The sequence below is a fragment of the Conger conger genome, chromosome 12, assembly GCF_963514075.1.
Source record: "Conger conger chromosome 12, fConCon1.1, whole genome shotgun sequence".
Lineage (NCBI taxonomy): Eukaryota > Metazoa > Chordata > Actinopteri > Anguilliformes > Congridae > Conger > Conger conger.
In genome coordinates, this window is record NC_083771.1 from 49,112,785 (window position 1) to 49,136,325 (window position 23,541).

At 50.6% G+C, this 23,541-nt stretch overlaps 1 protein-coding gene across 1 annotated transcript; it reads right to left on the reverse strand.

Annotated features, from left to right (window-relative positions):
- Positions 1-1,670: 1,670 nt before the first annotated feature.
- On the reverse strand, positions 1,671-20,816 carry ror2 (receptor tyrosine kinase-like orphan receptor 2). Its single transcript, XM_061262201.1, has 6 exons — positions 20,624-20,816; positions 15,245-15,442; positions 10,007-10,324; positions 6,950-7,207; positions 5,567-5,772; positions 1,671-4,435 (listed from the first exon to the last, which is right to left on the reverse strand). Exons 1-6 carry the CDS (start codon positions 20,814-20,816, stop codon positions 2,981-2,983), a joined length of 2,628 nt encoding a protein of 875 aa, XP_061118185.1. The 3' UTR covers positions 1,671-2,980.
- Between the last annotated feature and the right edge of the window lie 2,725 nt (positions 20,817-23,541).

The following is a 23,541-nucleotide window of genomic DNA, read 5'->3' on the forward strand; positions in this document are numbered from 1 at the left end:
TTTAGATTTTTCAGCCTAATGATGGCTTGCTTCACTGATAGTGACAGCTCTTTGGATCTCATATTGAGAGTTGACAGCAACAGATTCCAAATGCAAATAGCACACTTGAAATGAACTCTAGACCTTTTATCTGATCCTTGTAAATGAGATAATGAGGGAATAACACACACCTGGCCATGGAACAGCTGAGCAGCCAATTGTCCCATTACTTTTGGTCCATTAAAAAGTGTGAGGCACATATACAAACTGTTGTAATTCCGACACCGTTCACCTGATTTGGATGTAAATACCCTATTACCCTAATACCCTAAATTAAAGCTGAAAGTCTGCAGTTAAAGCACATCTTGTTCGTTTCATTTCAAATCCATTGTGGTGGTGTATAGAGCCAAAAAGATGAGAATTGTGTCGATGTCCCAATATTTATGGACCTGACTGTATATATATACATATATATATGAGAAACTTTCCCAATTTTATTTTGCCAAATTTATTATTTCATTTACAATAATTGTTAATAACATTTGACTTAATTTAGTTAATCTCAGTCTAAATTAACTACATTGTGTCATTCCATCACTTCCTGGAGTATAAACATGAGGTAACAAGCATAATCAACCATCAGCTTGGGAAAATCCAAAGTACTGTCAATTCAAAAGAGACAGGCGGTAATTGACCATCACAAGTCGGGTAATGGGTGCAAAAAATGCGTAAAGGTTAAACGTCAATAAATAAATAATAAATGTAAAATGTGTGGAACGGTTGCCAACTTGCCAGGAAGAGGATGCAGGTGCACTTTGACCCATGGATGGCGAGAGAGGCCATAAAGAGCCCAAGACTTTCAGAGTTCGGTTGCATCTTGGGGTCACCAAGTCTCAAAAAGAACCATAAAGTGGAACCTCCATACCAACAGCCTTTGGATGGGTAAAGCCTTATATAGCGCCTTTATCCAAAGCGCCGTGCAGGTCATGCTTCTCATTCACCCTTTCACACACACTCACACTCACACTCACACTCACACTCACACTCACACACTCACACTCACACACACACACTCCGACGGCGATTGGCTGACATGCAAGGCACCAAGGTGGCACTAAGACAGCCCTTACTGAGTGCAATAAACAAAAGGTAGATTTTTCCAGGAGAACAATGACTCCAAACATACATTAAAAACCACTCCAAACACACATCAAAATGCAGGCAGACACGCTGAAGCGAAGTCAACATCCACGTTCTGCAATGGCCATCTCTGTCTCCAGACTTCAATCACATTACATACCTGGGGTCCCAACTGAAGAGGGGGGTTCATGAACACAAACCCAACGATATCAACGATTCTGAAAGGTCAAATATCCTTCTAAGTGTGTTCTTTAACCTTATAAATTAAGACTCCTGGCTGGGGGTGTTATAAACCAGGGGTGCCAATAACTGAAAAAGTCACAGGCCGACTGGTTTCAACCACAAGGGGAGACAACGGAAATAAAGATATGAAAGGTGTTTAAAGTCATCAACTGAAAAGTAAACAAATGATGTAGTGTGTGTGTGTGTGTGTCAGTATCAGTGTGTGGGTGCATTATGGAGTGTGTGTGTGTGTGTGTCAGTAGATCAGTTCACAAACCTTGAACAGAAGATTAAAACGGTTTACAAATAACTCAAATCCAAGATTTTTTTTTCAATAATGTATCATTTTATTGGACTCCATGTGGCTGGATGTGCACAATATATGGATAACGGTTGCTATAGTTATAAAAGAAGACAATCACTTCCGCGAGCTTTACAAAAATCCTCCAATAATAGCAGGTACCTTGTTGCTAGGACACAGAGGCGGTAATACCGCGGGCTACACAGTGAGCAGTGTTTAAAACGGTCTGTTCTTCAGGAGGAGCTATTTTAAAAAAAAACATTTACATAAATTACAAATTCTTTACAACAGGGGACTTAAAAAAAGAATAAAATCCAGTAATATCAATTACCTTTAAGCGATGTCGTATGAAGCATAATAATACCTTCACGCATTTCCGTGTGTGATTTGGAGACCGTGTTGCCGTCTGCAGTGTACCCCATTCAACTCCACGCAGGTTACGTGTAGCTACGTGTTTGGAAAGAAAGTTCGCAGATAATTTAATCGGTTGAAGAGTCCTCTTCGCAAAAAGCATCGTTAGCGGTGTATCCGTAGACACAAAATGGCCGTCCCTCCATTCTAGTCTCTCATTGTCCGTTGAGCCAGGACTCAGCGAATTTTGAACGGTCCAGCGCAGGTGTGTGATCCTATACCCCGAGGTTAAACAACTCTGGGGTAATTTCTTTGTAAATGCGACCATGTATTTTAAAAACAACAAAATAGTTCTGTCTCTCGCGCCTTAAAAACCACAGTATATATTTTTCTCACGTACCAGGAATTGTTAAAAAGAAAAAAAGAAGAAAAAAAAAGAACATGAATTGAACTTCAGGAATCCTGGCGACAAAGTCCGGCTTCATGTTGCACAGCAACAGTAAGAAAACGAATTCTTCTGCGAGGCTTTGCAACACCTTCTCATTGGAGAACACTGTCCGGCGCTAACGGGGCTAGCGCTCACTCCAAGCTGGGGGGTTCGGGGGACGAAAAAAACGCGATTCTTCAGTCAGTGACGAGCAACTTTCACAGTCTCTAAATTCCAAAGCCGGGAGGGGATAGATTCCAACCTCAAACACTGCCGGTGAGTCTCCGCACCAGTGACCTCAAAACCCGACCCATAAATAACAATCATTTATTGGTCTCTTCATACATTTTTTTTAAAGCAAAAATGCATTCCCTTCACTTTGAAACAAAAAAAAGAAGCTGCTGTACTCTATTGAAAAACGCCTCTCATCTCAAAAGGCAGGCTTAGCTCTTAAAAATAAAAAAGAAAGATAAAATTAAAAAAAATGGTCCATGTTAGCCCCCCCCAAAAAAAATTAAAATAAAATAAAACCAGGGCAGGTCACCCCGGCCCTCCCCACTCTATGCGTCCATGTGAATATCGGGGTCCTCTGTGGGGGGGGTGTCGGTGTCCCCCAGCAGCTCCGTCTCGGGGACGGAGGAGCGGTCGTCTCCGTGGAGACCGGCCTGGGAGGCCCTGTCGGCCCCGCCCCCGTCCTCCGCGGGCCCCGCCCCCTTGCCGTCGTCCAGCAGCAGGTTGGCCCGCTCCGTGCCGGAGCCGTTGGAGGGCGCCGTGGTGACGTAGCCGGTGCTGGTGGAGCCGCTCCCGCTGTGGTGCGACCCCGCCTTGGGCGGGGCGTGGCCGTGTGCGGGGTGCCCCGCCGGGGCCGCCATGGGCATGGGCAGCTGCATGGGGTAGAAGTTCTGCAGGTACGGGTAGGCCGGCATGGGCTGGTAGCCGTTCACCGGGATGTAGAGCTGGGGAGGGGGCACCATGGGCCTCATCGGGCCCTTCATGGGGAGGAACTGCGGCTGGGGGAAGGGCTTGGGCTTGGGGCCGGTGTAGCGCGTGGCGCTCATGTTGCTGACGGGGCTGGTGCTCAGCGAGCTGGTCTGGGTGGTGTTGCTGGTGCCCGAGGCCTGGGCGGAGCTGTTGTAGTTGGCCAGGCTCTCCCAGGCCCTCAGCCGGCCGTGGATGTCCTTGAAGCGGGGCCTCCGCGCCGGGAACTCGCTCCAGCACTCCAGCATCAGCGTGTAGATCCAGGCGGGGCAGTCGTCCGGGCAGGGCAGCACCTGCCGGCTGCGGACCAGCTCCATCACGTCCTGGTTGGAGTAGCCGCAGTACGGCTGCAGCCCGTAGCTGAAGATCTCCCACAGCACCACGCCGTACGACCAGATGTCCGAGTCGGTGGAGAACTTCCCGTAGGCGATGGCCTCCGGGGACATCCAGCGGATGGGGAACGGGCTGCCGCTGCCCGGCAGCTTGTAGTAGTCGGCGGAGTAGACGTCGCGGAAGAGCCCCAGGTCCAGGATCTTGACGTTGAGCTTGTCGCAGACCAGGACGTTGCGCGTGGCCAGGTCCTTGTGCACCACGTGGTGGCTGGACAGGTACTCCATCCCGGCGGCCACCTGCGTGACCACGTGCAGGAAGTCGGACTGCTCCAGCGCCGAGCGCACCGTCCTGTCGTCGTCCGAGCTGCCCACGTCGGAGTGCGGCGAGCGCATGACCAGGAACTCGTGCAGGTCGCCCGGGCCGGAGAAGCTGAACACCATGCTCATGGGCTGCTCCTTGGTGACCACGCCCAGCAGGCACACGATGTTGGGGTGCTGCAGGCGGGAGCGAAGCAGGGCCTCGTGACGGAACTCCTCCCGCAGCGTGCCCTCGTCCTTGTCCTTCACCGTCTTGATGGCCACCACCTGCGTGTGCTCCCCGGGCGCCGTGCCGTACAGGTGGCCCTTGAACACCTTCCCGAAGCGGTCCTCGCCCAGCTCCTCCATGAAGCGCACCGCAGACAGGTTTATCTCCCGCAGCTTCGCCTGGGGGGGGGGGGGGGGGGGGGGGGGGCAGACACAGTGCCCAGTTCACTCTTAGGATATCTTAAAGATGCCAATACGTGAATATTTACATTTGGTGAAATTTCATCAATACAATTGAACTGAGTAGAAAGGACGAGGGATGGGGGAGAGGGAAAAACTATTCAATTCAGTTTTATTTGTACCTGCTAGAGGGGTTAACATGTGCTTGTGGGGTCTGGGGGGGGGTGAGGGGTCAGGTGTGGGTCAGGGTTAGGGGGTTAGGGGTGAGGGGTTAGAGGTTACCTGATGGGGGGGTAGTTTACCTGGTGGTTGTGGGGGCTGAGCAGGGTTAGGGGTCAGGTGTGGGTCATGGTCAGGGGTCAGGGGTCAGAGGTTACCTGGTGCTTGTGGGGGCTGAGCAGGGTTAGGGGTCAGGTGTGGGTCAGGGTGAGGGGTTAGGGGTCAGAGGTTAGGGATAGGGGGTTAGGGGTAAGAGTGAGGGGTTAGGGATAGGAGGTTAGGGGTTAGAGGTCAGAGGTTACCTGGTGCTTGTGGGGGCTGAGCAGGGTTAGGGGTCAGGTGTGGGTCAGGGTGAGGGGTTAGGGGTCAGAGGTCAGAGGTTACCTGGTGCTTGTGGGGGCTCAGCAGGGTTAGGGGTCAGGTGTGGGTCAGGGTCAGGGGTTACCTGGTGCTTGTGGGGGCTGAGCATGGTTAGGGGTCAGGTGTGGGTCAGAGTGAGGGGTTAGGAGTCAGGGATAGGGATCGAGGGTTATGGGTCAGGGTTAGGAGTCAGAGGTTAGGGATAGGGATAGAGGGTTATGGGTCAGGGTGAGGGGGTTAGGGGTAAGAGTGAGGGGTTAGGGTCAGGGTGAGGGGTTAGGGGTCAGAGGTCAGAGGTTACCTGGTGCTTGTGGGGGCTCAGCAGGGTTAGGGGTCAGGTGTGGGTCAGGGTCAGGGGTTACCTGGTGCTTGTGGGGGCTGAGCATGGTTAGGGGTCAGGTGTGGGTCAGAGTGAGGGGTTAGGAGTCAGGGAAAGGGATCGAGGGTTATGGGTCAGGGTTAGAGGGTTATGGGTCAGGGTGAGGGGGTTAGGGGTAAGAGTGAGGGGTTAGGGTCAGGGTGAGAGGTTAGGGGTCAGAGGTCAGAGGTTACCTGGTGCTTGTGGGGGCTGAGCAGGGGCAGCTCCACGTCCTGGCTGGGGGAGGAGGAGAGCTGGCGTCGGGGGGGCGTGTCGGAGGACTCCTTCTGCTTGTTACGGCACATGCACACCAGGAAGAACAGGCAGGCGATGACCAGCGGGATGGCGATGCTGGGCACCAGGATGTACAGGATCTCCTTCTTCAGGTTCTCCGGGGGCTCTGCAGACACAGGTCACGTTTTCATCAGCATTCAACACCTCTAATCACCTCTGTTCACATTACATTACATTATTGGCGTTTGGCAGACGCTCTTATCCAGAGCAACGTACAGTTGATTAGACTAAGCAGGAGACAATCCTCCCCTGGAGCAATGCAGGGTTGAGGGCCTTGCTCAAGGGCCCAACGGCTGTGCGGATCTTATTGTGGCTACACCGGGATTAGAACCACCAACCTTGTGTGTCCCAGTCCTTTACCTTAACCACTACGCTACAGGCCGTCGTTCACCTGAAATCACCTCTGTTCACCTGTAATCACCTCTGTTCACCTGAAATCACCTCTGTTCAACATGGCAAAACTGTGCGGGGGTTCTTTTTTAACCTTTTAAGGAATCACAAAAAACATATATTTTAAATTATAAAGTGTCGGTTCATGTACGCTGAGGAGCAGTATGTACGCTGAGTTCTGCGTGAATGTTTAAGAGCTGTACTTTAACTGACAGCGCTGGTGTTGGCAGCATGTTTGTGTGCACTGGCTTTTGTTAAATTAGTTGTTAATTATCTTAATTAGCTCTGACTGAGCTGGTAATTATCTGAATAGTGATCTGGTCTGACATCACCTCATAGCTATCTGCTGTAAGCTGAGAGACGTATGAGTGGCTACAGGATGCAGGAACAAGATGAAATCGTTAAAAGATATTATTTAAAATATTTTGGTTGACGTCATGCCTTTTAAACCAGACACGGTGTGGCCTCTGAACAGCCGATTAATCTTAATTATGTAAAATAATAACATTCGCAGATGAGTTTGCTGACAGAAGGAAAACCGTGATGGTCATAAAGACAGAAACCAGATGTGTCAGATAAGCATGTGAAAACACTTTAACTCTTTAGAAGCAGGAAAAATCAGAACACATTTGAACAAGTTAATCTGCAGGAAGCTGACTGGTGTCTAAAGGGTAATTACAAATGAAGTGAAATACCCCCTTGCTGTTTACCCCCTGAAACACCACACCCCCTGGACCACTAGCCACACCCCTAAACTGGGCATATAACATGCGTGTCACAGGGTTGCCGGGCCGTTGCCGGGGTGTATAACAGTGTTGCCAGGCAGTTGCCAGGGCGTTGCCAGGGCGTTGCCGGGGCGTTGCCGGGGCGTTGCCGGGGCGGTCGGTACTCACTGCAGGGCCGGATGTCGCACAGGTCCACCCTCTGCCGCTTGTCGGTGGTGAAGCACCAGGGCGCCTCCATCTGCCCCCCGGGGTTGCGGCAGAAGTTGTGCCCCCCCCGGAGCTCGGGGAAGTCAGCGAAGGTGAGGTGGTGGCTGTGGGGGTACTGCGAGCTCCAGGGCTGGCAATGCAGCCCCGACTTCGTGCTGCTCTCTGTCCCCCGATAATCCGCTCCACTCCCGTTATAGCACCGGTGGTCTGGGGGAGAGTCTGGCGCGCACGCACCAAATAAGGGCTTCAATCAGCGTCACGCATCCGACCTCACCTGTCAGCTACTCTCCTCTGTCCACTTTTACATCGCATTCATTTCACTGACACTTTTATCCAAAGCGATTTACAATTGATTACACTAAGCAAGCGGCAATGTTTGCGTCCCCTGGAGCAATACAGGCCTTGCTCAAGGGCTCAACAGCTGTGCTGATCTTATTGTGGCTACATCAGGGCTCTTCTATAAATTAAGTGAATTGTGAACTTAAACATTGATTTAAAAAGTTCAAGTAGGCAAATTCCACTAGATATAACAACAATGTCCACTAGAGGGCGCTCCAGATAAAGGAGATGCAGAATGGTCAGGAGTGAAATTACAGATTTTCTGTCGCAGATATCGTTCTGTGCAACCAGAACATAAGTCAACAATTAACAGAGGAATCTTTCCTACTGAGGAGCAGTATGTTAAAAAGTAGGCTCAAGCTAACTGTAATGTAGCCCACTAACTGCAATGCATCCTTCACCTTTTGAAAGAAGCAAATACAAATCTTAACTCTTTAATTTATCAAGAAAGGATTCACCACATGAAACATTCTCTGGCATGAGACTGAAGCAAGCAGTGAATGGATCCCCTTTTTCTGCAGAAACACGCATGAGCACCCAGGGGACTCTGAGGACCATCTCAGAGCCATTTGCACTTTCACAAACGCTGCCTGTAAGTGCTTCAGATGCATTATTCACAAGGCAAAGCCCCCTGCTGTTAGACTGAACCCACCCCTGCTTAACCCCCTGCTCCCCCCCCCCCCCACACATTCCGTCTCTGGGGGAGGGGGGGCAGCGTCTTTCAGACAGTGCTGGTGCGCAGTTGCCCCTTGTTATTAAAAAACAAAAACAAAAAAAAACTAAATCCCACCCCTGGGTATTTTCTGCAGCATCATAAAGGCGTGTGATTGGGTGCATGGAGGTGGTCAGGGGCGGAGCCTGCATTTCTGCAGCATCATAAAGGTGTGTGATTGGGTGCATGGAGGTGGTCAGGGGCGGAGCCTGCATTTCTGCAGCATCATAAAGGTGTGTGATTGGGTGCATGGAGGTGGTCAGGGGCGGAGCCTGCATTTCTGCAGCATCATAAAGGCGTGTGATTGGGTGTGTGGAGGCGTCTGAGTTTAGCGCTGACAGCACCGTCACGCTGCATTTGAAAAATGAACGGGTTGCGTGTAAAAAATGTAGTGTTGGCCGATCTGGGGTCAAGGGTCAACTTCACGCTAAAATCCATTTTTGACGGTAAATTGATCTGCCCACAGATAATATGGTTAAAAAGATGCATTGAAACATAACAAGCTGTTAACATATTTATCCCCATTCCTGGAAATATCTGCTCAAGCGACACGCTTCACTTACGCTGGGGAAGACAATCCCCTCATTTCTGCCAACAACTGCAAGACAGCAGGAAACCCCAAATGCAGAGTGCAGTGTGATTCAGTGTAATGGAGGAGTCAGTGGAGTGCAGTGTGTGATTCAGTGTAATGGAGGAGTCAGTGGAGTGCAGTGTGTGATTCAGTGTCATGGAGGAGTCAGTGGAGTGCAGTGTGTGATTCAGTGTCATGGAGGAGTCAGTGGAGTGCAGTGTGTGATTGGGTGCGTGGTGGTCGGGGGCGGAGCCTACATTTCTGCAGCCTTATAGAGGTGTGTGATTGGGTGTGTGGCGGTCGGGGGCGGAGCCTACATTTCTGCAGCCTTATAGAGGTGTGTGATTGGGTGCGTGGTGGTCGGGGGCGGAGCCTACATTTCTGCAGCCTTATAGAGGTGTGTGATTGGGTGTGTGGCGGTCGGGGGCGGAGCCTACATTTCTGCAGCCTTATAGAGGTGTGTGATTGGGTGTGTGGCGGTCGGGGGCGGAGCCTACATTTCTGCAGCCTTATAGAGGTGTGTGATTGGGTGTGTGGCGGTCGGGGGCGGAGCCTACATTTATCCAGCCTTATAGAGGTGTGTGATTGGGTGTGTGGCGGTCGGGGGCGGAGCCTACATTTCTGCAGCCTTATAGAGGTGTGTGATTGGGTGTGTGGCAGTCGGGGGCGGAGCCTACATTTCTGCAGCCTTATAAAGGTGTGTGATTGGGTGTGTGGCGGTTGGGGGCGGAGCCTACATGTATCCAGCCTTATAGAGGTGTGTGATTGGGTGTGTGGCGGTCGGGGGCGGAGCCTACATTTCTGCAGCCTTATAGAGGTGTGTGATTGGGTGTGTGGCGGTCGGGGGCGGAGCCTACATTTCTGCAGCCTTATAGAGGTGTGTGATTGGGTGTGTGGCGGTCGGGGGCGGAGCCTACATGTATCCAGCCTTATAGAGGTGTGTGATTGGGTGTGTGGCGGTCGGGGGCGGAGCCTACATTTCTGCAGCCTTATAGAGGTGTGTGATTGGGTGTGTGGCGGTCGGGGGCGGAGCCTACATTTCTGCAGCCTTATAGAGGTGTGTGATTGGGTGTGTGGCGGTTGGGGCGGAGCCTACATTTCTGCAGCCTTATAGAGGTGTGTGATTTGGTGTGTGGCGGTCGGGGGCGGAGCCTACATTTCTGCAGCCTTATAGAGGTGTGTGATTGGGTGTGTGGCGGTCGGGGGCGGAGCCTACATTTCTGCAGCCTTATAGAGGTGCGTGATTGGGTGTGTGGCGGTCGGGGGCGGAGCCTACATTTCTGCAGCCTTATAGAGGTGTGTGATTGGGTGTGTGGCGGTCGGGGGCGGAGCCTACATTTCTGCAGCCTTATAGAGGCGTGTGATTGGGTGTGTGGCGGTCGGGGGCGGAGCCTACATTTCTGCAGCCGGTCGAGGGGCACGCCGATGCGCATGCAGGACGCGGCGTCAGGTGACCCGACGTGGGGGAGGAGCCTGCAGGCGGGCAGCTCCAGCTGCATGAGGATGAGCGGGTCGGACCGGGCGATGGCGTACTCCGCCTGGCACAGCTCGCTCTCCAGCGCCTCACACTCGTCCCGGCACAGCTGCCGGCGCCGGGGCCCCCGCGCCCCCCCCTCCTCACACAGCGGGAACACGTAGTGGCAGAACGACGGGATGGCGAACTGAGAGCACTGATCCGATAGGTGCGTGGAGGTGCCAATCATGGTGAAGGCCGCTGTGGGAGGGAGGGACCAATTAAAACCCTGAATGAGATCATCACATTATACAACATTACACTATATTACACTACATCACATTATACAACATTACACTATATTACATTACACTACACTACATCATATTATACAACATTACACTATATTACATTACACTACACTACATCACATTATACAACATTACACTATATTACATTACACTACATCACATTATACAACATTACACTATATTACATTACACTACACTACATCACATTATACAACATTACACTATATTACATTACACTACATCACATTATACAACATTACACTATATTACATTACACTACATCACATTATACAACATTACACTATATTACATTACACTACACTACATCACATTATACAACATTACACTATTACACTACACTAAATCACATTATACAACATTACACTATATTACACTACATCACATGATACAACATTACACTATATTACATTACACTACACTACATCACATTATACAACATTACACTATATTACATTACACTACACTGCATCACATTATACAACATTACACTATATTACACTACAGTAATTTCTCTGACGTTTTTACCTAAAGTGAATTAGACTAAGCAGGGGACGATCCCCCTGGAGCAGTGTGAAGTTAAGGGCCTTGCTCAGGGGCCCAACAGCTGCACTGATCTTATTGTGGCTACACCAGGGCTTGAACCACCAACCTTCCGGGGTCCCAGTCAAGCATATTATAATAGTACACTTTTACATAATTTATTAGTCTATTTACTACATTGCAACATTATTCAATCAGGGTACTGCACAGTGTATTAACAATTCATGGTTCCAAATGACTACCAAGACTAACCATTGATCATTTCCTTCTGGTTTAGTTTAGTTCTCACTGAACGGATTTGCTCTTTTGGCTGCAGGTAGGGGACACACTCAGGGTACTTGGCAAAGAGATTTCTGTGGAAATGCGCAACGCCGTCCCCGTCACAAGGCTGGACCCGAAGTAGGCTGACTGAAGGGAAATAACTCTGGCACTACAGTCTAAACCGCTCCTGCGCGTACCAGTCAAACTGTTCATATTACGCAGGACACTGTGCAAACACTGCATATTTTCCCCCAGCGAAAACGCGTCTGGAGTCTTACACATAGATCTCTGTAACTTAAACACTGGGCTTGTCTTGCTTGAACATTGCAATATGCCACAGGCCCTAACCTATATGTAAATGTCCGAACATAAATATTAATGTCTGCGCGATAAGAACGCGTGTACACATTACGCTATCGGGCGCATCTGCCGATTTTAACATGGGGCAGATTAAGGGAGGTGAATGGAAACAGAACTCGTTTCTGTTTATACAGTTTCCAATGGAGATAAAGACAATCTGTTCTCTGTTGGAAGATTACATGTGAATAAAAGTAATTAAATTAAATAAACCCAATTTCCTGAGAGAGTGAGGCCAAACATGACTTCAGTAGAATGACTTGGGCTGACGGCTGACGGACTGCGTGGCAGCGCCGTGTGCGCTAATAAGAATTCCGCGAGCATTGCACACAAAAGACAACAATGTTTGAATTCCCAAATTCATTCTAGCTAACGTCTATGTTGGATTTTTTTTCTGTTAGTTTATTCACACTAATACCAAATGAACTTGGCATCCGTTGCAGTTTTCACAGCTCACTGTCGTCCAAAAGCTCAAAGGAAACCGTTTTAAAGGGTCATAATTTTGCCGATCTGATATAAACAAGAAAACAAATATTACATAGACTAAATGAAAATATGTAGCAGAACAATTTCCTCCAGACTCATTTTAGCTGCATTTCGATTTCCATATGTTTTTACTCAGAAATGAATGGTATCTTTATGGCTCTATCTATAAATCTTCGCTGCTACTCTACGCCAGAAGAGGAAGGCGGGGAACCTCAGCTATGTTAGCGCGAGAGGAGCTTTCGGAGAGTAAAGCGAACCGGTCAGAACCGACTGCTCCGGCCGCCCCGGTCGCCCGACGACGCGAGTGCAGATGGCACAGCCGTCTCGCGCGGCCGAGTACGCCCTTCCGTTTCTAGAAGACGGCGAAGGAACGGCTTTGTTTTGACACACTCCGGCGGCCTTCGACGGAGAACCGCGTGGATGTTGCGTCATTGAGCCCTAAGCAAGGAATTATGGCAGTTTTCCCTGGAGGAGGGACACACAGAGAGTCAGAGTGGGAATCGCATTCCCTGCTAGAGATTAGCATTCTCATCCAGGTGTTAGCACTGCTAAAGCCACACAAAAACTTGAAATGGCTTTGGAGCTTTGCGTTTTTAGACTAAATTTAAGCAACAGATCTGAGCAAACTTAAACTTAAACTTTAAGGTTACACAGCACACCAACCTAGTGGTCACTGAAATAAGTTTTTTTTTTTTTAAACACACAGTATAAGATCAGCAGACCCACATTTCCTAAATTCCTCTAAGAACTAAGGGAAATCATTCTGGTGATTTGACTGAACAAAGAAAACAAAACGGACACAGTGCCGGTTTACTCGCACGGGATTTTCATGAAGGGGGAATTGGCAAAAGGTAAATTCTGCACAGACAGCAGGAGGTTTTATTGACACAGCGTGGGATTGTTTGCCAGGTTATGTAGGCGGTAGATAACTCTAAGGATCAGGCTTGACACAGTGCTGGATACTTCAGCTGTAGGGAAATAGCGAGCATTGCTGGCCTGAATGGCCTGTTCTTGTCATTATATTATGTTACGTGAATTACAAGCCTTGATGGGTAAAATTGGGTCTGCTATCGTCATTCCGTATTATTATGTTCTCATGACCAACTACTGCAAATGATGAACCTCCCCGCCCCACAGGGGAACAATCTCGTGGAGCTCTCCTGCCTCCTGCTGCGGGGGGGGGGGGGGGGGGGGGACTCACCCTGTAGACTCACCCTCCACTCATACTCCACTACACGCACGCTGAAGCTGCCCGTTCTGAGCAGCTACTGTTAACGCCGAACATGCCGACGCATCACATCATGTGGGACTGAACCCAGCACAATGCTGCAGCTATGGACATTCCGTTCCGCAATATTTTTATCTAATTATTACTTTATGTGTTGGGGACAATGTAATTTCACATCGTTCCACGTTAAAAACAAGAAACAGATGTGCCTAATATAAGGTTCAGGCCCCAGGCTAATTTCCAGTTAGGTTTTTGTGATAAAATATAATTGCACCAAACATAAAATCTACAGTTATTCAACAGAATGAAATGCACATAAGAGCAAAATGCATGTTCTGTGTTTCCTTTGGCGAGCCCTTCAGTGCATCATTTGGCCCATTATTGCTTGTGCATTGAGACGCTGGTGAAGGTCTTCAACCAAAATGTTTGCTGTGAATTTTGAGCATTTCTTTCCTGATAATAACAATATCTTGCTTAAACCTGAAGTCGTCTCCAGATTTGCTCCACGGTATTCTGCTGCGTGCTCCAGAGTGCGGGTGTTTCTGCTGTGTGGTTCAGAGTGCGGGTCTTTTCTGCTGTGTGGTTCTTAGTGGACCGATGCGCCTGGGCTCAGATTTCAAGACAGAGACAAAGGCACAAACGTGTTCTCTGATTTTTCACACTTTATCGTTACACACATCAAACGCAGGTGTTGTTTGTTGTTTGATGTGCGTAAGGACTTCTGATGGTACTGTATTCCATATTTGAGCACCTTTGATAGAAAAGACTGATTGGCCAAAGGAGCTTTTATGCCACCATTACCCGTACCTGCATGCTGACGTGTGTTTACAGATTTGCTGAGGATTACTGGGGCCATGTTACAGGATAAAACCATCAAAACCACACTAATTATAGTGGTTTAAAATTTGACAGTTTTGTTTTTCTTTTTTGCACATTATTTTCAGTAACTGTTACCAGACCGCATACTGACATACTGGGTGTGATTGTTGATGCCCGTTTCAATACTGTAACACGATAAGATGAACAAGAATAATCGCAGCATGTGTAAATAAATGAACTGTCCTTCAAGAGTAGGCCTATAATATTGTGTCTAATATCCAAGACCTGGCATTCCATTGAGTCTTTGGTCTTAATCACGATGTGCAGAAAGTAGAATAAATCTGGCAGGGTTAATGAACAGACAGGGCCACTCCAGGGCGTTAGGGCAGGGTTAAGGACAGGGCGGCTCCAGGGCGTTAGGGCAGGGTTAAGGACAGGGCGGCTCCAGGGCGTTAGGGCAGGGTTAATGAACGGACAGGGCGGCTCCAGGGCGTTAGGGCAGGGTTAATGAACAGACAGGGCGGCTCCAGGGCGTTAGGGCAGGGTTAAGGACAGGGCGGCTCCAGGGCGTTAGGGCAGGGTTAAGGACAGGGCGGCTCCAGGGCGTTAGGGCAGGGTTAATGAACAGACAGGGCGGCTCCAGGGCGTTAGGGCAGGGTTAATGAACAGACAGGGCGGCTCCAGGGCGTTAGGGCAGGGTTAAGGACAGGGCGGCTCCAGGGTGTTAGGGCAGGGTTAAGGACAGGGCGGCTCCAGGGCGTTAGGGCAGGGTTAATGAACAGACAGGGCGGCTCCAGGGCGTTAGGGCAGGGTTAATGAACAGACAGGGCGGCTTCAGGGCGTTAGGGCAGGGTTAAGGACAGGGCGGCTCCAGGGCGTTAGGGCAGGGTTAAGGACAGGGCGGCTCCAGGGCGTTAGGGCAGGGTTAAGGACAGGGCGGCTCCAGGGCGTTAGGGCAGGGTTAATGAACAGACAGGGCGGCTCCAGGGCGTTAGGGCAGGGTTAAGGACAGGGCGGCTCCAGGGCGTTAGGGCAGGGTTAAGGACAGGGCGTTAGGGCAGGGTTAAGGACAGGGCGGCTCCAGGGCGTTAGGGCAGGGTTAATGAATGGACAGGGCGGCCCCAGGGCGTTAGGGCAGGGTTGTGTGGCGTAACTCACCCGTGATGCGGTTCTCGCTCTCCCCCTGCATCTGCAGCGACTCCACGTAGATGCTCCGGTTCCCGATGAAGCGGGCGCAGGCGATGCCGCGGTACGGCTGGCAGAAGCCCTTCTCCTGGGACCTGCCGGGACACACAGTTCCTCTTCCGTGAGACGAGGCCCCCTCTCCCAAACCCGGAGTAAACCAAGCAGCCCCCTCTCCCAAACCCGGAGTAAACCAAGCAGCTCCCCCCCCTTTCCCAAACCCAGAGTAAACCAAGCAGCTCCCTTTCCCAAACCCGGAGTAAACCAAGTAGCCCCCTCTCCCAAACCCGGAGTAAACCAAGCAGCCCCCTTTCCCCAAACCCGGAGTAAACCAAGCAGCCCCCCCCCCCCTTTCCCAAACCTGGAATAAACCCGGAATATACCCTTTCCCAAACCTGGAATAAACCCGGAATATACCCTTTCCCAAACCCGGAATAGACCAAGCAGCTCCCCCCCCTTTCCCAAACCTGGAATAAACCCGGAATATACCCTTTCCCAAACCTGGAATAAACCCGGAATATACCCTTTCCCAAACCCGGAGTAAACCAAGCAGCTCCCCCCCCTTTCCCAAACCTGGAATAAACCCGGAATATACCCTTTCCCAAACCTGGAATAAACCAAGCAGCCCCCCCCCCCCCTTCTCAAACCTGGAATAAACCCGGAATATACCCTTTCCCAAACCTGGAATAAACCTGGAATATACCCTTTCCCAAACCCGGAATAGACCAAGCAGCCCCCCCCCGCCCTTTCCCAAACCCGGAGTAAAAGCAAAACAATGTGTTCTGTGGAAGTGCAAGCAATGTTCGTAAACCTCAGAACGGCAACCAAAAAGGATTGTGGGTAATCATATATTTGCTGGGGAAAAAACTGTACGTTGAAACATTACTGGGAAGAAGTTAGCTTTTTCCTTAGGAACATACCTACCCAAAAATAATGTTAATTTACAAGGGACTGAAAATACAGATGTTGTGTGTTTTAGCAATTGAAGCTGTGTCTCCTGGAGGATCTGAGCTCAGTCCCAGTCGCCTGACTGGGGAAAAACCAGCAACCAGTTCTGACGCTGGCAGATGCTGCTTATCTGGGGAGAATAATTTAACTGCTCAGCACCTTCTGTCAGGTTTGCAGTCGCAAGAGTGTTCAGGGGAAGATGAGAAGGGTCGGACAGATTGCCTGTACTCCAGAGCTGAAATCTAAAAAGCATGAAACAGGTGGTAGAGCTTCTTCAGGGCGTCTTCAGTTACGGAATTCGAGCTTTTAAAAAAAACAAGACATCTGAACCGTTTTTTTACCTTTCAACAACGACTCGAGTCACATTTCTATCCAGTCATTCAACAACCGTTCCCTGTGATTCAAACCTGTACTTTATGTCAGTCAGGGCGCTCTTAAGCCGAGACAGAAGACTGTGCTCACGAGGGTCGGCCTACTGAAGCACTGCATGACAACTTGTAAATATACAGTAAGTGACTGGCTGATGGATTGAATTCCAGGTGTGTTACCCACTGAAGAGTCAGCTCCTGAGGATGCACCATTCCTACATGACAGGAAGAGTGCAGAATTAGGGGCTTTGGAGAACACAACATCCCTACCAGCCCACTTCAAACGCCTCACTCCACTGCAGGGCAATGGGAATCTGTTTTTACTAGATTCTCTTCAAGAGCATTTGGCTTTGGGTCGTGTCTTGTTTTTCCCAAATTGCCAATAAATTGCCATTCAACCTTTCTCACCAGGAATCTGTTCTCCATCTGATTTACTTTCTGGCCAGGAATCTGTTCTCCATCTGATCTACTTTCTGGCCAGGAATCTGTTCTCCATCTGACCTACTTTCTGGCCAGGAATCTGCTCGTATCAGAGAATTTATTGGAACTGGTGCCATTTCAGTCTGGAGAGGAACAGGGCCATCTGCTCCAGGAAGAACAGTTCTCTTAATCCCATTAAAAGACATTTACAAGCGAACGTCTCTTAACTGCCCCACGTGCATTAATCACACCATAAGGAGACATCTCCTCTGCTGACAAAAGTTTATTCCCTTTCCCAATCCATCAGACAGCTTTGCCTCGTTGGTCTCTGATTCAGCGCGGAAATACGAAACGCGGGGGCAATGTGCAACGACTAATCAGCGATGACTGAGCACTTCTGCCCTCCCCCGCACAGATTCTTTCGACAAGCTGGATACTCCATATTCTTTATTTCACTATTCAGTGGAGTTTAACCTTTGAAATGAGTTCAGACAGGGACCAATACGTCTACCTTTAGAGGACCGCAATACAACAGCTGAGTAGTACCACTAACACAGCACTCACACAACACTCACACAACAGACACACGCAGCACTCACACACACAGCACTCACACAACACACAAACAGCACTCACACACAGACAGCACTCACACACACACACACATAGCACTCACACACAGCACTCACACACACAACACTCACACACACACACAGCACTCACTCACACACACCTCACACACACACAGCACTCACACACACACAACACTCACAGCACTCACACACACACAGCACTCACTCACACACACAGCACTCACACACACAGCACTCACACACACAGCACTCACACACACAGCACTCACTCACACACACAGCACTCACTCACACACACAGCACTCACTCACACACACAGCACTCACTCACACACAGCACTCACTCACACACAGCACTCACTCACACACAGCACTCACAGACAGCACTCACAGACAGCACTCACAGACAGCACTCACACACACACACACATAGCACTCACACACAGCACTCACACACACAGCACTCTCACACACACAGCACTCACACACACACCTCACACACACACACAGCACTCACTCACACACCTCACACACACACAGCACTCACACACACACAGCACTCACACACACACAGCACTCACACACACACAGCACTCACACACACACAGCACTCACTCACACACAGCACTCACTCACACACAGCACTCACTCACACACAGCACTCACACACAGCACTCACTCACACACAGCACTCATACACACAGCACTCATACACACAGCACTCACTCACACACACACAGCACTCACACACCTCACACACACACACAGCACTCACACACACACACACACACAGCACTCACACAGCACTCACTCACACAGCACTCACTCACACACACACACACAGCACTAACACACACACCTCACACACACACAGCACTCACACACCTCACACACACACACAGCACTAACACACAGCACTCACTCACACAGCACTCACACACACAGCACTCACACACACAGCACTCACACACACATAGCACTCACACACACACACAGCACTAACACACCTCACACACACACAGCACTAACACACACACCTCACACACACACAGCACTCACACACACACACAGCACTCACACACACACACCTCACACACACACAACACTCACACAGCACTCACACACAGCACTCACACACAGCACTCACACACAGCACTCGCACACACACACACACAGCACTCTCACACATATCACTCACACATCTCACACACACACACAGCACTCACACACCTCACACACACACAGCACTCACACACACACACAACACTCACACACACAGCACTCACACACACACAGCACTCACACACACACAGCACTCACACACACACAGCACTCACACACACACAGCACTCACACACACACACACAGCACTCACGCACTCACACACAGCACTCACACACACACAGCACTCACACACATAGCACTCACTCACACACAGCACTCACTCACACACAGCACTCACTCACACACACACCTCACACACACAGCACTCACTCACTCACACACAGCACTCGCACACACCTCACACACACACAGCACTCACACACCTCACACACACACAGCACTCGCACACAGCACTCGCACACAGCACTCGCACACACACACACAGCACTCGCACACACACACACACAGCACTCACACACACACAGCACTCACTCACTCACACACACAGCACTCACACACACACAGCACTCACTCACTCACACACAGCACTCGCACACACACACACACACAGCACTCACTCACTCACACACAGCACTCGCACACACACACACACACAGCACTCACTCACACACAGCACTCACTCACTCACACACAGCACTCACACACAGCACTCACACAGCACTCACACAGCACTCACTCACTCACACACAGCACTCACACACACAGCACTCACACACAGCACTCACACACACAGCACTCACTCACACACACAGCACTCACACACACACCTCACACACACACACAGCACTCGCACACACACAGCACTCGCACACACACAGCACTCGCACACACAGCACTCGCACACACAGCACTCGCACACACAGCACTCGCACACACAGCACTCGCACACACAGCACTCGCACACACAGCACTCACACAGCACTCACACACACAGCACTCGCACACACAGCACTCGCACACACAGCACTCGCACACACAGCACTCGCACACACACACAGCACTCACTCACTCACACACAGCACTCACACACTCACACACAGCACTCACACACTCACTCACACACACAGCACTCACACACACAGCACTCACACACACAGCACTCACACACACAGCACTCACTCACTCACACACAGCACTCACTCACTCACACACAGCACTCACTCACTCACACACAGCACTCACTCACTCACACACAGCACTCACTCTCGCACTCACACACACAGCACACACACACACACCACTCACTCACACAGCACTCACACACACACACACAGCACTCACACACACACAGCACTCACACACACACACAGCACTCACTCACACACACAGCACTCACACACAGCACTCACACACACACAGCACTCACACACACACACAGCACACACTCACACACACAGCACTCACTCACACACACAGCACTCACACACAGCACTCACACACACACAGCACTCACACACACACAGCACTCACTCACACACACACACAGCACTCACACACACACACAGCACTCACACACACACACACAGCACTCACACACACACACACAGCACTCACACACACAGCACTCACAGCACACACACAGCACTCACTCACACACACAGCACTCACTCACACACACACACACACACAGCACTCACTCACACACACAGCACTCACACACAGCACTCACACACACACAGCACTCACTCACACACACAGCACTCACACACACACAGCACTCACTCACATGAAAACCAAAGCACAAAATAAGCATGAACACAAATAACACAATGCTTGACTGAAGGCAAGGTTTTCACATTGGTGGGGGGAGTTCGGGGTAATGACAGTTCTGAGTGTCATTACCCAGAGCTCTCTTCACCCAGAACACCTCCCAGGTCACTGGTATGAGGATGTTGGGAATGAGCAGCAGCTCGGTGGCCTGGTGAAAGTGCCCTTGTCCCAGGAGCGCCAAGGTGATATGCCACCCGCTGAGTTTACCACACGCGCAGAGCCCCGCCAGGATTCTACTGCCCCCTGCGTGTCCCCCTACCACCATTCAAACAGAGTCAGCCATTTTATTTTACATGAGTCCGGGTGTACAAGAGCAGGGCAGCCTGTAGCCTAGTGGCTAAGGTACATGACTGGGGCAGCCTGTAGCCTAGTGGCTAAGGTACATGACTGGGGCAGCCTGTAGCCTAGTGGCTAAGGTACATGACTGGGGCAGCCTGTAGTCTAGTGGCTAAGGTACATGACTGGGGCAGCCTGTAGCCTAGTGGCTAAGGTACATGACTGGGGCAGCCTGTAGCCTAGTGGCTAAGGTACATGACTGGGGCAGCCTGTAGTCTAGTGGCTAAGGTACATGACTGGGGCAGCCTGTAGCCTAGTGGCTAAGGTACATGACTGGGACAGCCTGTAGTAGTGGCTAAGGTACATGACTGGGGCAGCCTGTAGCCTAGTGGCTAAGGTACATGACTGGGGCAGCCTGTAGTCTAGTGGCTAAGGTACATGACTGGGGCAGCCTGTAGCCTAGTGGCTAAGGTACATGACTGGGGCAGCCTGTAGCCTAGTGGCTAAGGTACATGACTGGGGCAGCCTGTAGCCTAGGGGCTAAGGTACATGAATGGGACCTGGAAGGTTGGTGGTTCAAGGCCCAGTGTAGTCACAATAAGATCCGCATAGCTGTTGGGCCCTTGAGCAAGGCCCTTAACCCTACATTACTCCAGGGGGGATTGTCCCCTGCTGAGTCTAATCAGTCACTTTGTAATGAGTTTAGCTGATGCTTTCATCCGATTACAGTTACTTTTGGAACAGACACAGCCCCACACTGACCAAAGCTCTGTGTGTTTGCTAAAATAGGCTGTTTGCATGTATATACACGTATAACCCCTTTGATGCCATTTCTGTGCCTATCTTACAGCATGATCATCACCATTTATCATCGTGGCCATCAACGAGCCCCGTCTCTCTGGGGTCACAGCTCCAGGGCACGATCGCAAATTACAAGGGGAGGTCCAACCGGCAGCTCATAGGACAGCCCGACATGAAAGGGCCCAGGGCCCAGGGCCCAGGGCCCGGGCCGAAAGCTGCAGACCAGACCCGTGAAGCCCCCTCCATCCGAGCGGCACCAATGAGACCGAACGGAACAGAACTCACCTTTACTGTGAACACGTTTATTTCTGCAGTTCATCCAGATGAGATGAAGCTCAAAGCGACCGGGAAGAAAACTCAGTCACAAAACAGCATGTATGTAATGTAATGTAAAATAATGTAATGTAATGTAATGTAATGTAACAGCAGGCAGCCGATGTTATTAAACGAAAGCGGAAAGGCCGATTCTTAACCAAAGAGGGAAATGTTGGAATGGGTGACAACGATAAGACTAAAGACACGTTACAGTTATTTAGCTGATGCCTTTATCCAAAGCGACTTACAGTTGATTAGACTAGGCAGGGGAGACTATCCCCCCTGGAGCAATGTGGGGTTACGGGCCTTGCTCAAGGGCCCAACAGATGTGCGGCTCCTATTAAGGCCACACCGGGGCTTGAACCACCAACCTTCCGGGTCTCAGTCGTGTACCTCAGCCGCTAGGCTACACGCAGCACAATCATATGGTACGTGAAGTAACCCCCCCCCCCCCCCCCCCCCCGCCCACCCAGGCAGTAAACAATAACAGAGTGAGCAGGCCCAGACCCCCCCCCGTGACCCCCCATCCTGTGTTAGTACAAAAGCCTGCGGGTCAGAGCACATCACAGACCTGCCCCCCCCCCCCCCCCATCGGCCCAGAGAACCCCACTCCTCCCAAAGCGTAACCGGAGAGAAGGAAACGGCCACAGGCCGTATGGTAGGTTCCGGTGTTTTCACCGTGCGCCGGAGAGAACGCCCTGATCCGGGCCATGATTGGTCATCGGGTGATCTGAAACGGCGAGGCTGTGGGGAGCGGGGAGGCCTGTCGGGGAGCGGCTCCTCCAGGGTTCTCAGGATTCGGGGTTTTCAGGTTCCTCCAGCGGCTCAGGCCCATCAGCACAAGGAGCTGCTGCCTGAGCCTCTGTCCCGTACGGAGTCAGCGCACATATGGTTACAATCTCACCGCAGTTTGGATTGACTGCAGGGGACTGTTGTTTTTTACCCCCCCCACCCCCCGCCCCCCGCCCAGACCTCATGTTTGAAGAAAGGGGGCTTAACAAGAATTAGATTTACTTCCCAGTCGGAGAAAATATGAGGGGGAAGGGAGAACAAATAAATATCTAAATAAATAAAAGAGGTAAAGAGGGGGAACTGGAGCGATGCTGCACGGACCACGCCTGGGGCTGCGGCCCGAAACAGGCCGAGCAGGGGGTTCTGGGTAATGAGCTCACATCTGACAGTAAGGCATCAGCAGTGTGTGCGTTTCAGTGTGTGTGTGTGTTTCAGTGTGTGTGTGTGTGTGTGTGTGTGTGTGTGTGTGTGTGTGTGTGTGTGTCAGTTACAGTGTGTGCGCGTTAGTGTGTGTTACAGTGTGTGTGTGTGTGTGTTAGTTACAGTGTGTGCGCGTTAGTCTGTGTTACAGTGTGTGTGTGTGTGTGTGTGTGTTTCAGTGTGTGTGCGTTACAGTGTGTGTGTGTGTTACAGTGTGTGTGTATGCGTTAGTGTGTGTGCGTTACAGTGTGTGTGTGTGTGTGTGTGTGTTAGTTACAGTGTGTGCGCGTTAGTGTGTGTTACAGTGTGTGTGTGTGTGTGTGTGTGTGTTTCAGTGTGTGTGTGTGTGTGTGTGTGCGCGCATTACAGTGTGTGTGTGTGTTTCA

Bases quoted from the DNA above. Each gene is read 5' to 3' on its own strand.
- ror2 (XM_061262201.1), bottom strand. From the start codon at position 20,816: ATGGTGGTAGGGGGACACGCAGGGGGCAGTAGAATCCTGGCGGGGCTC. The intron at 7,208-10,006 runs GTAGGCTCCGCC...CGTGCGCGCCAG, and splicing joins CCTCGACCGGCTGCAGAAAT to ACTCTCCCCCAGACCACCGG. The intron at 5,773-6,949 runs GTGAGTACCGAC...CTGTGTCTGCAG, and splicing joins GTGCGACATCCGGCCCTGCA to AGCCCCCGGAGAACCTGAAG.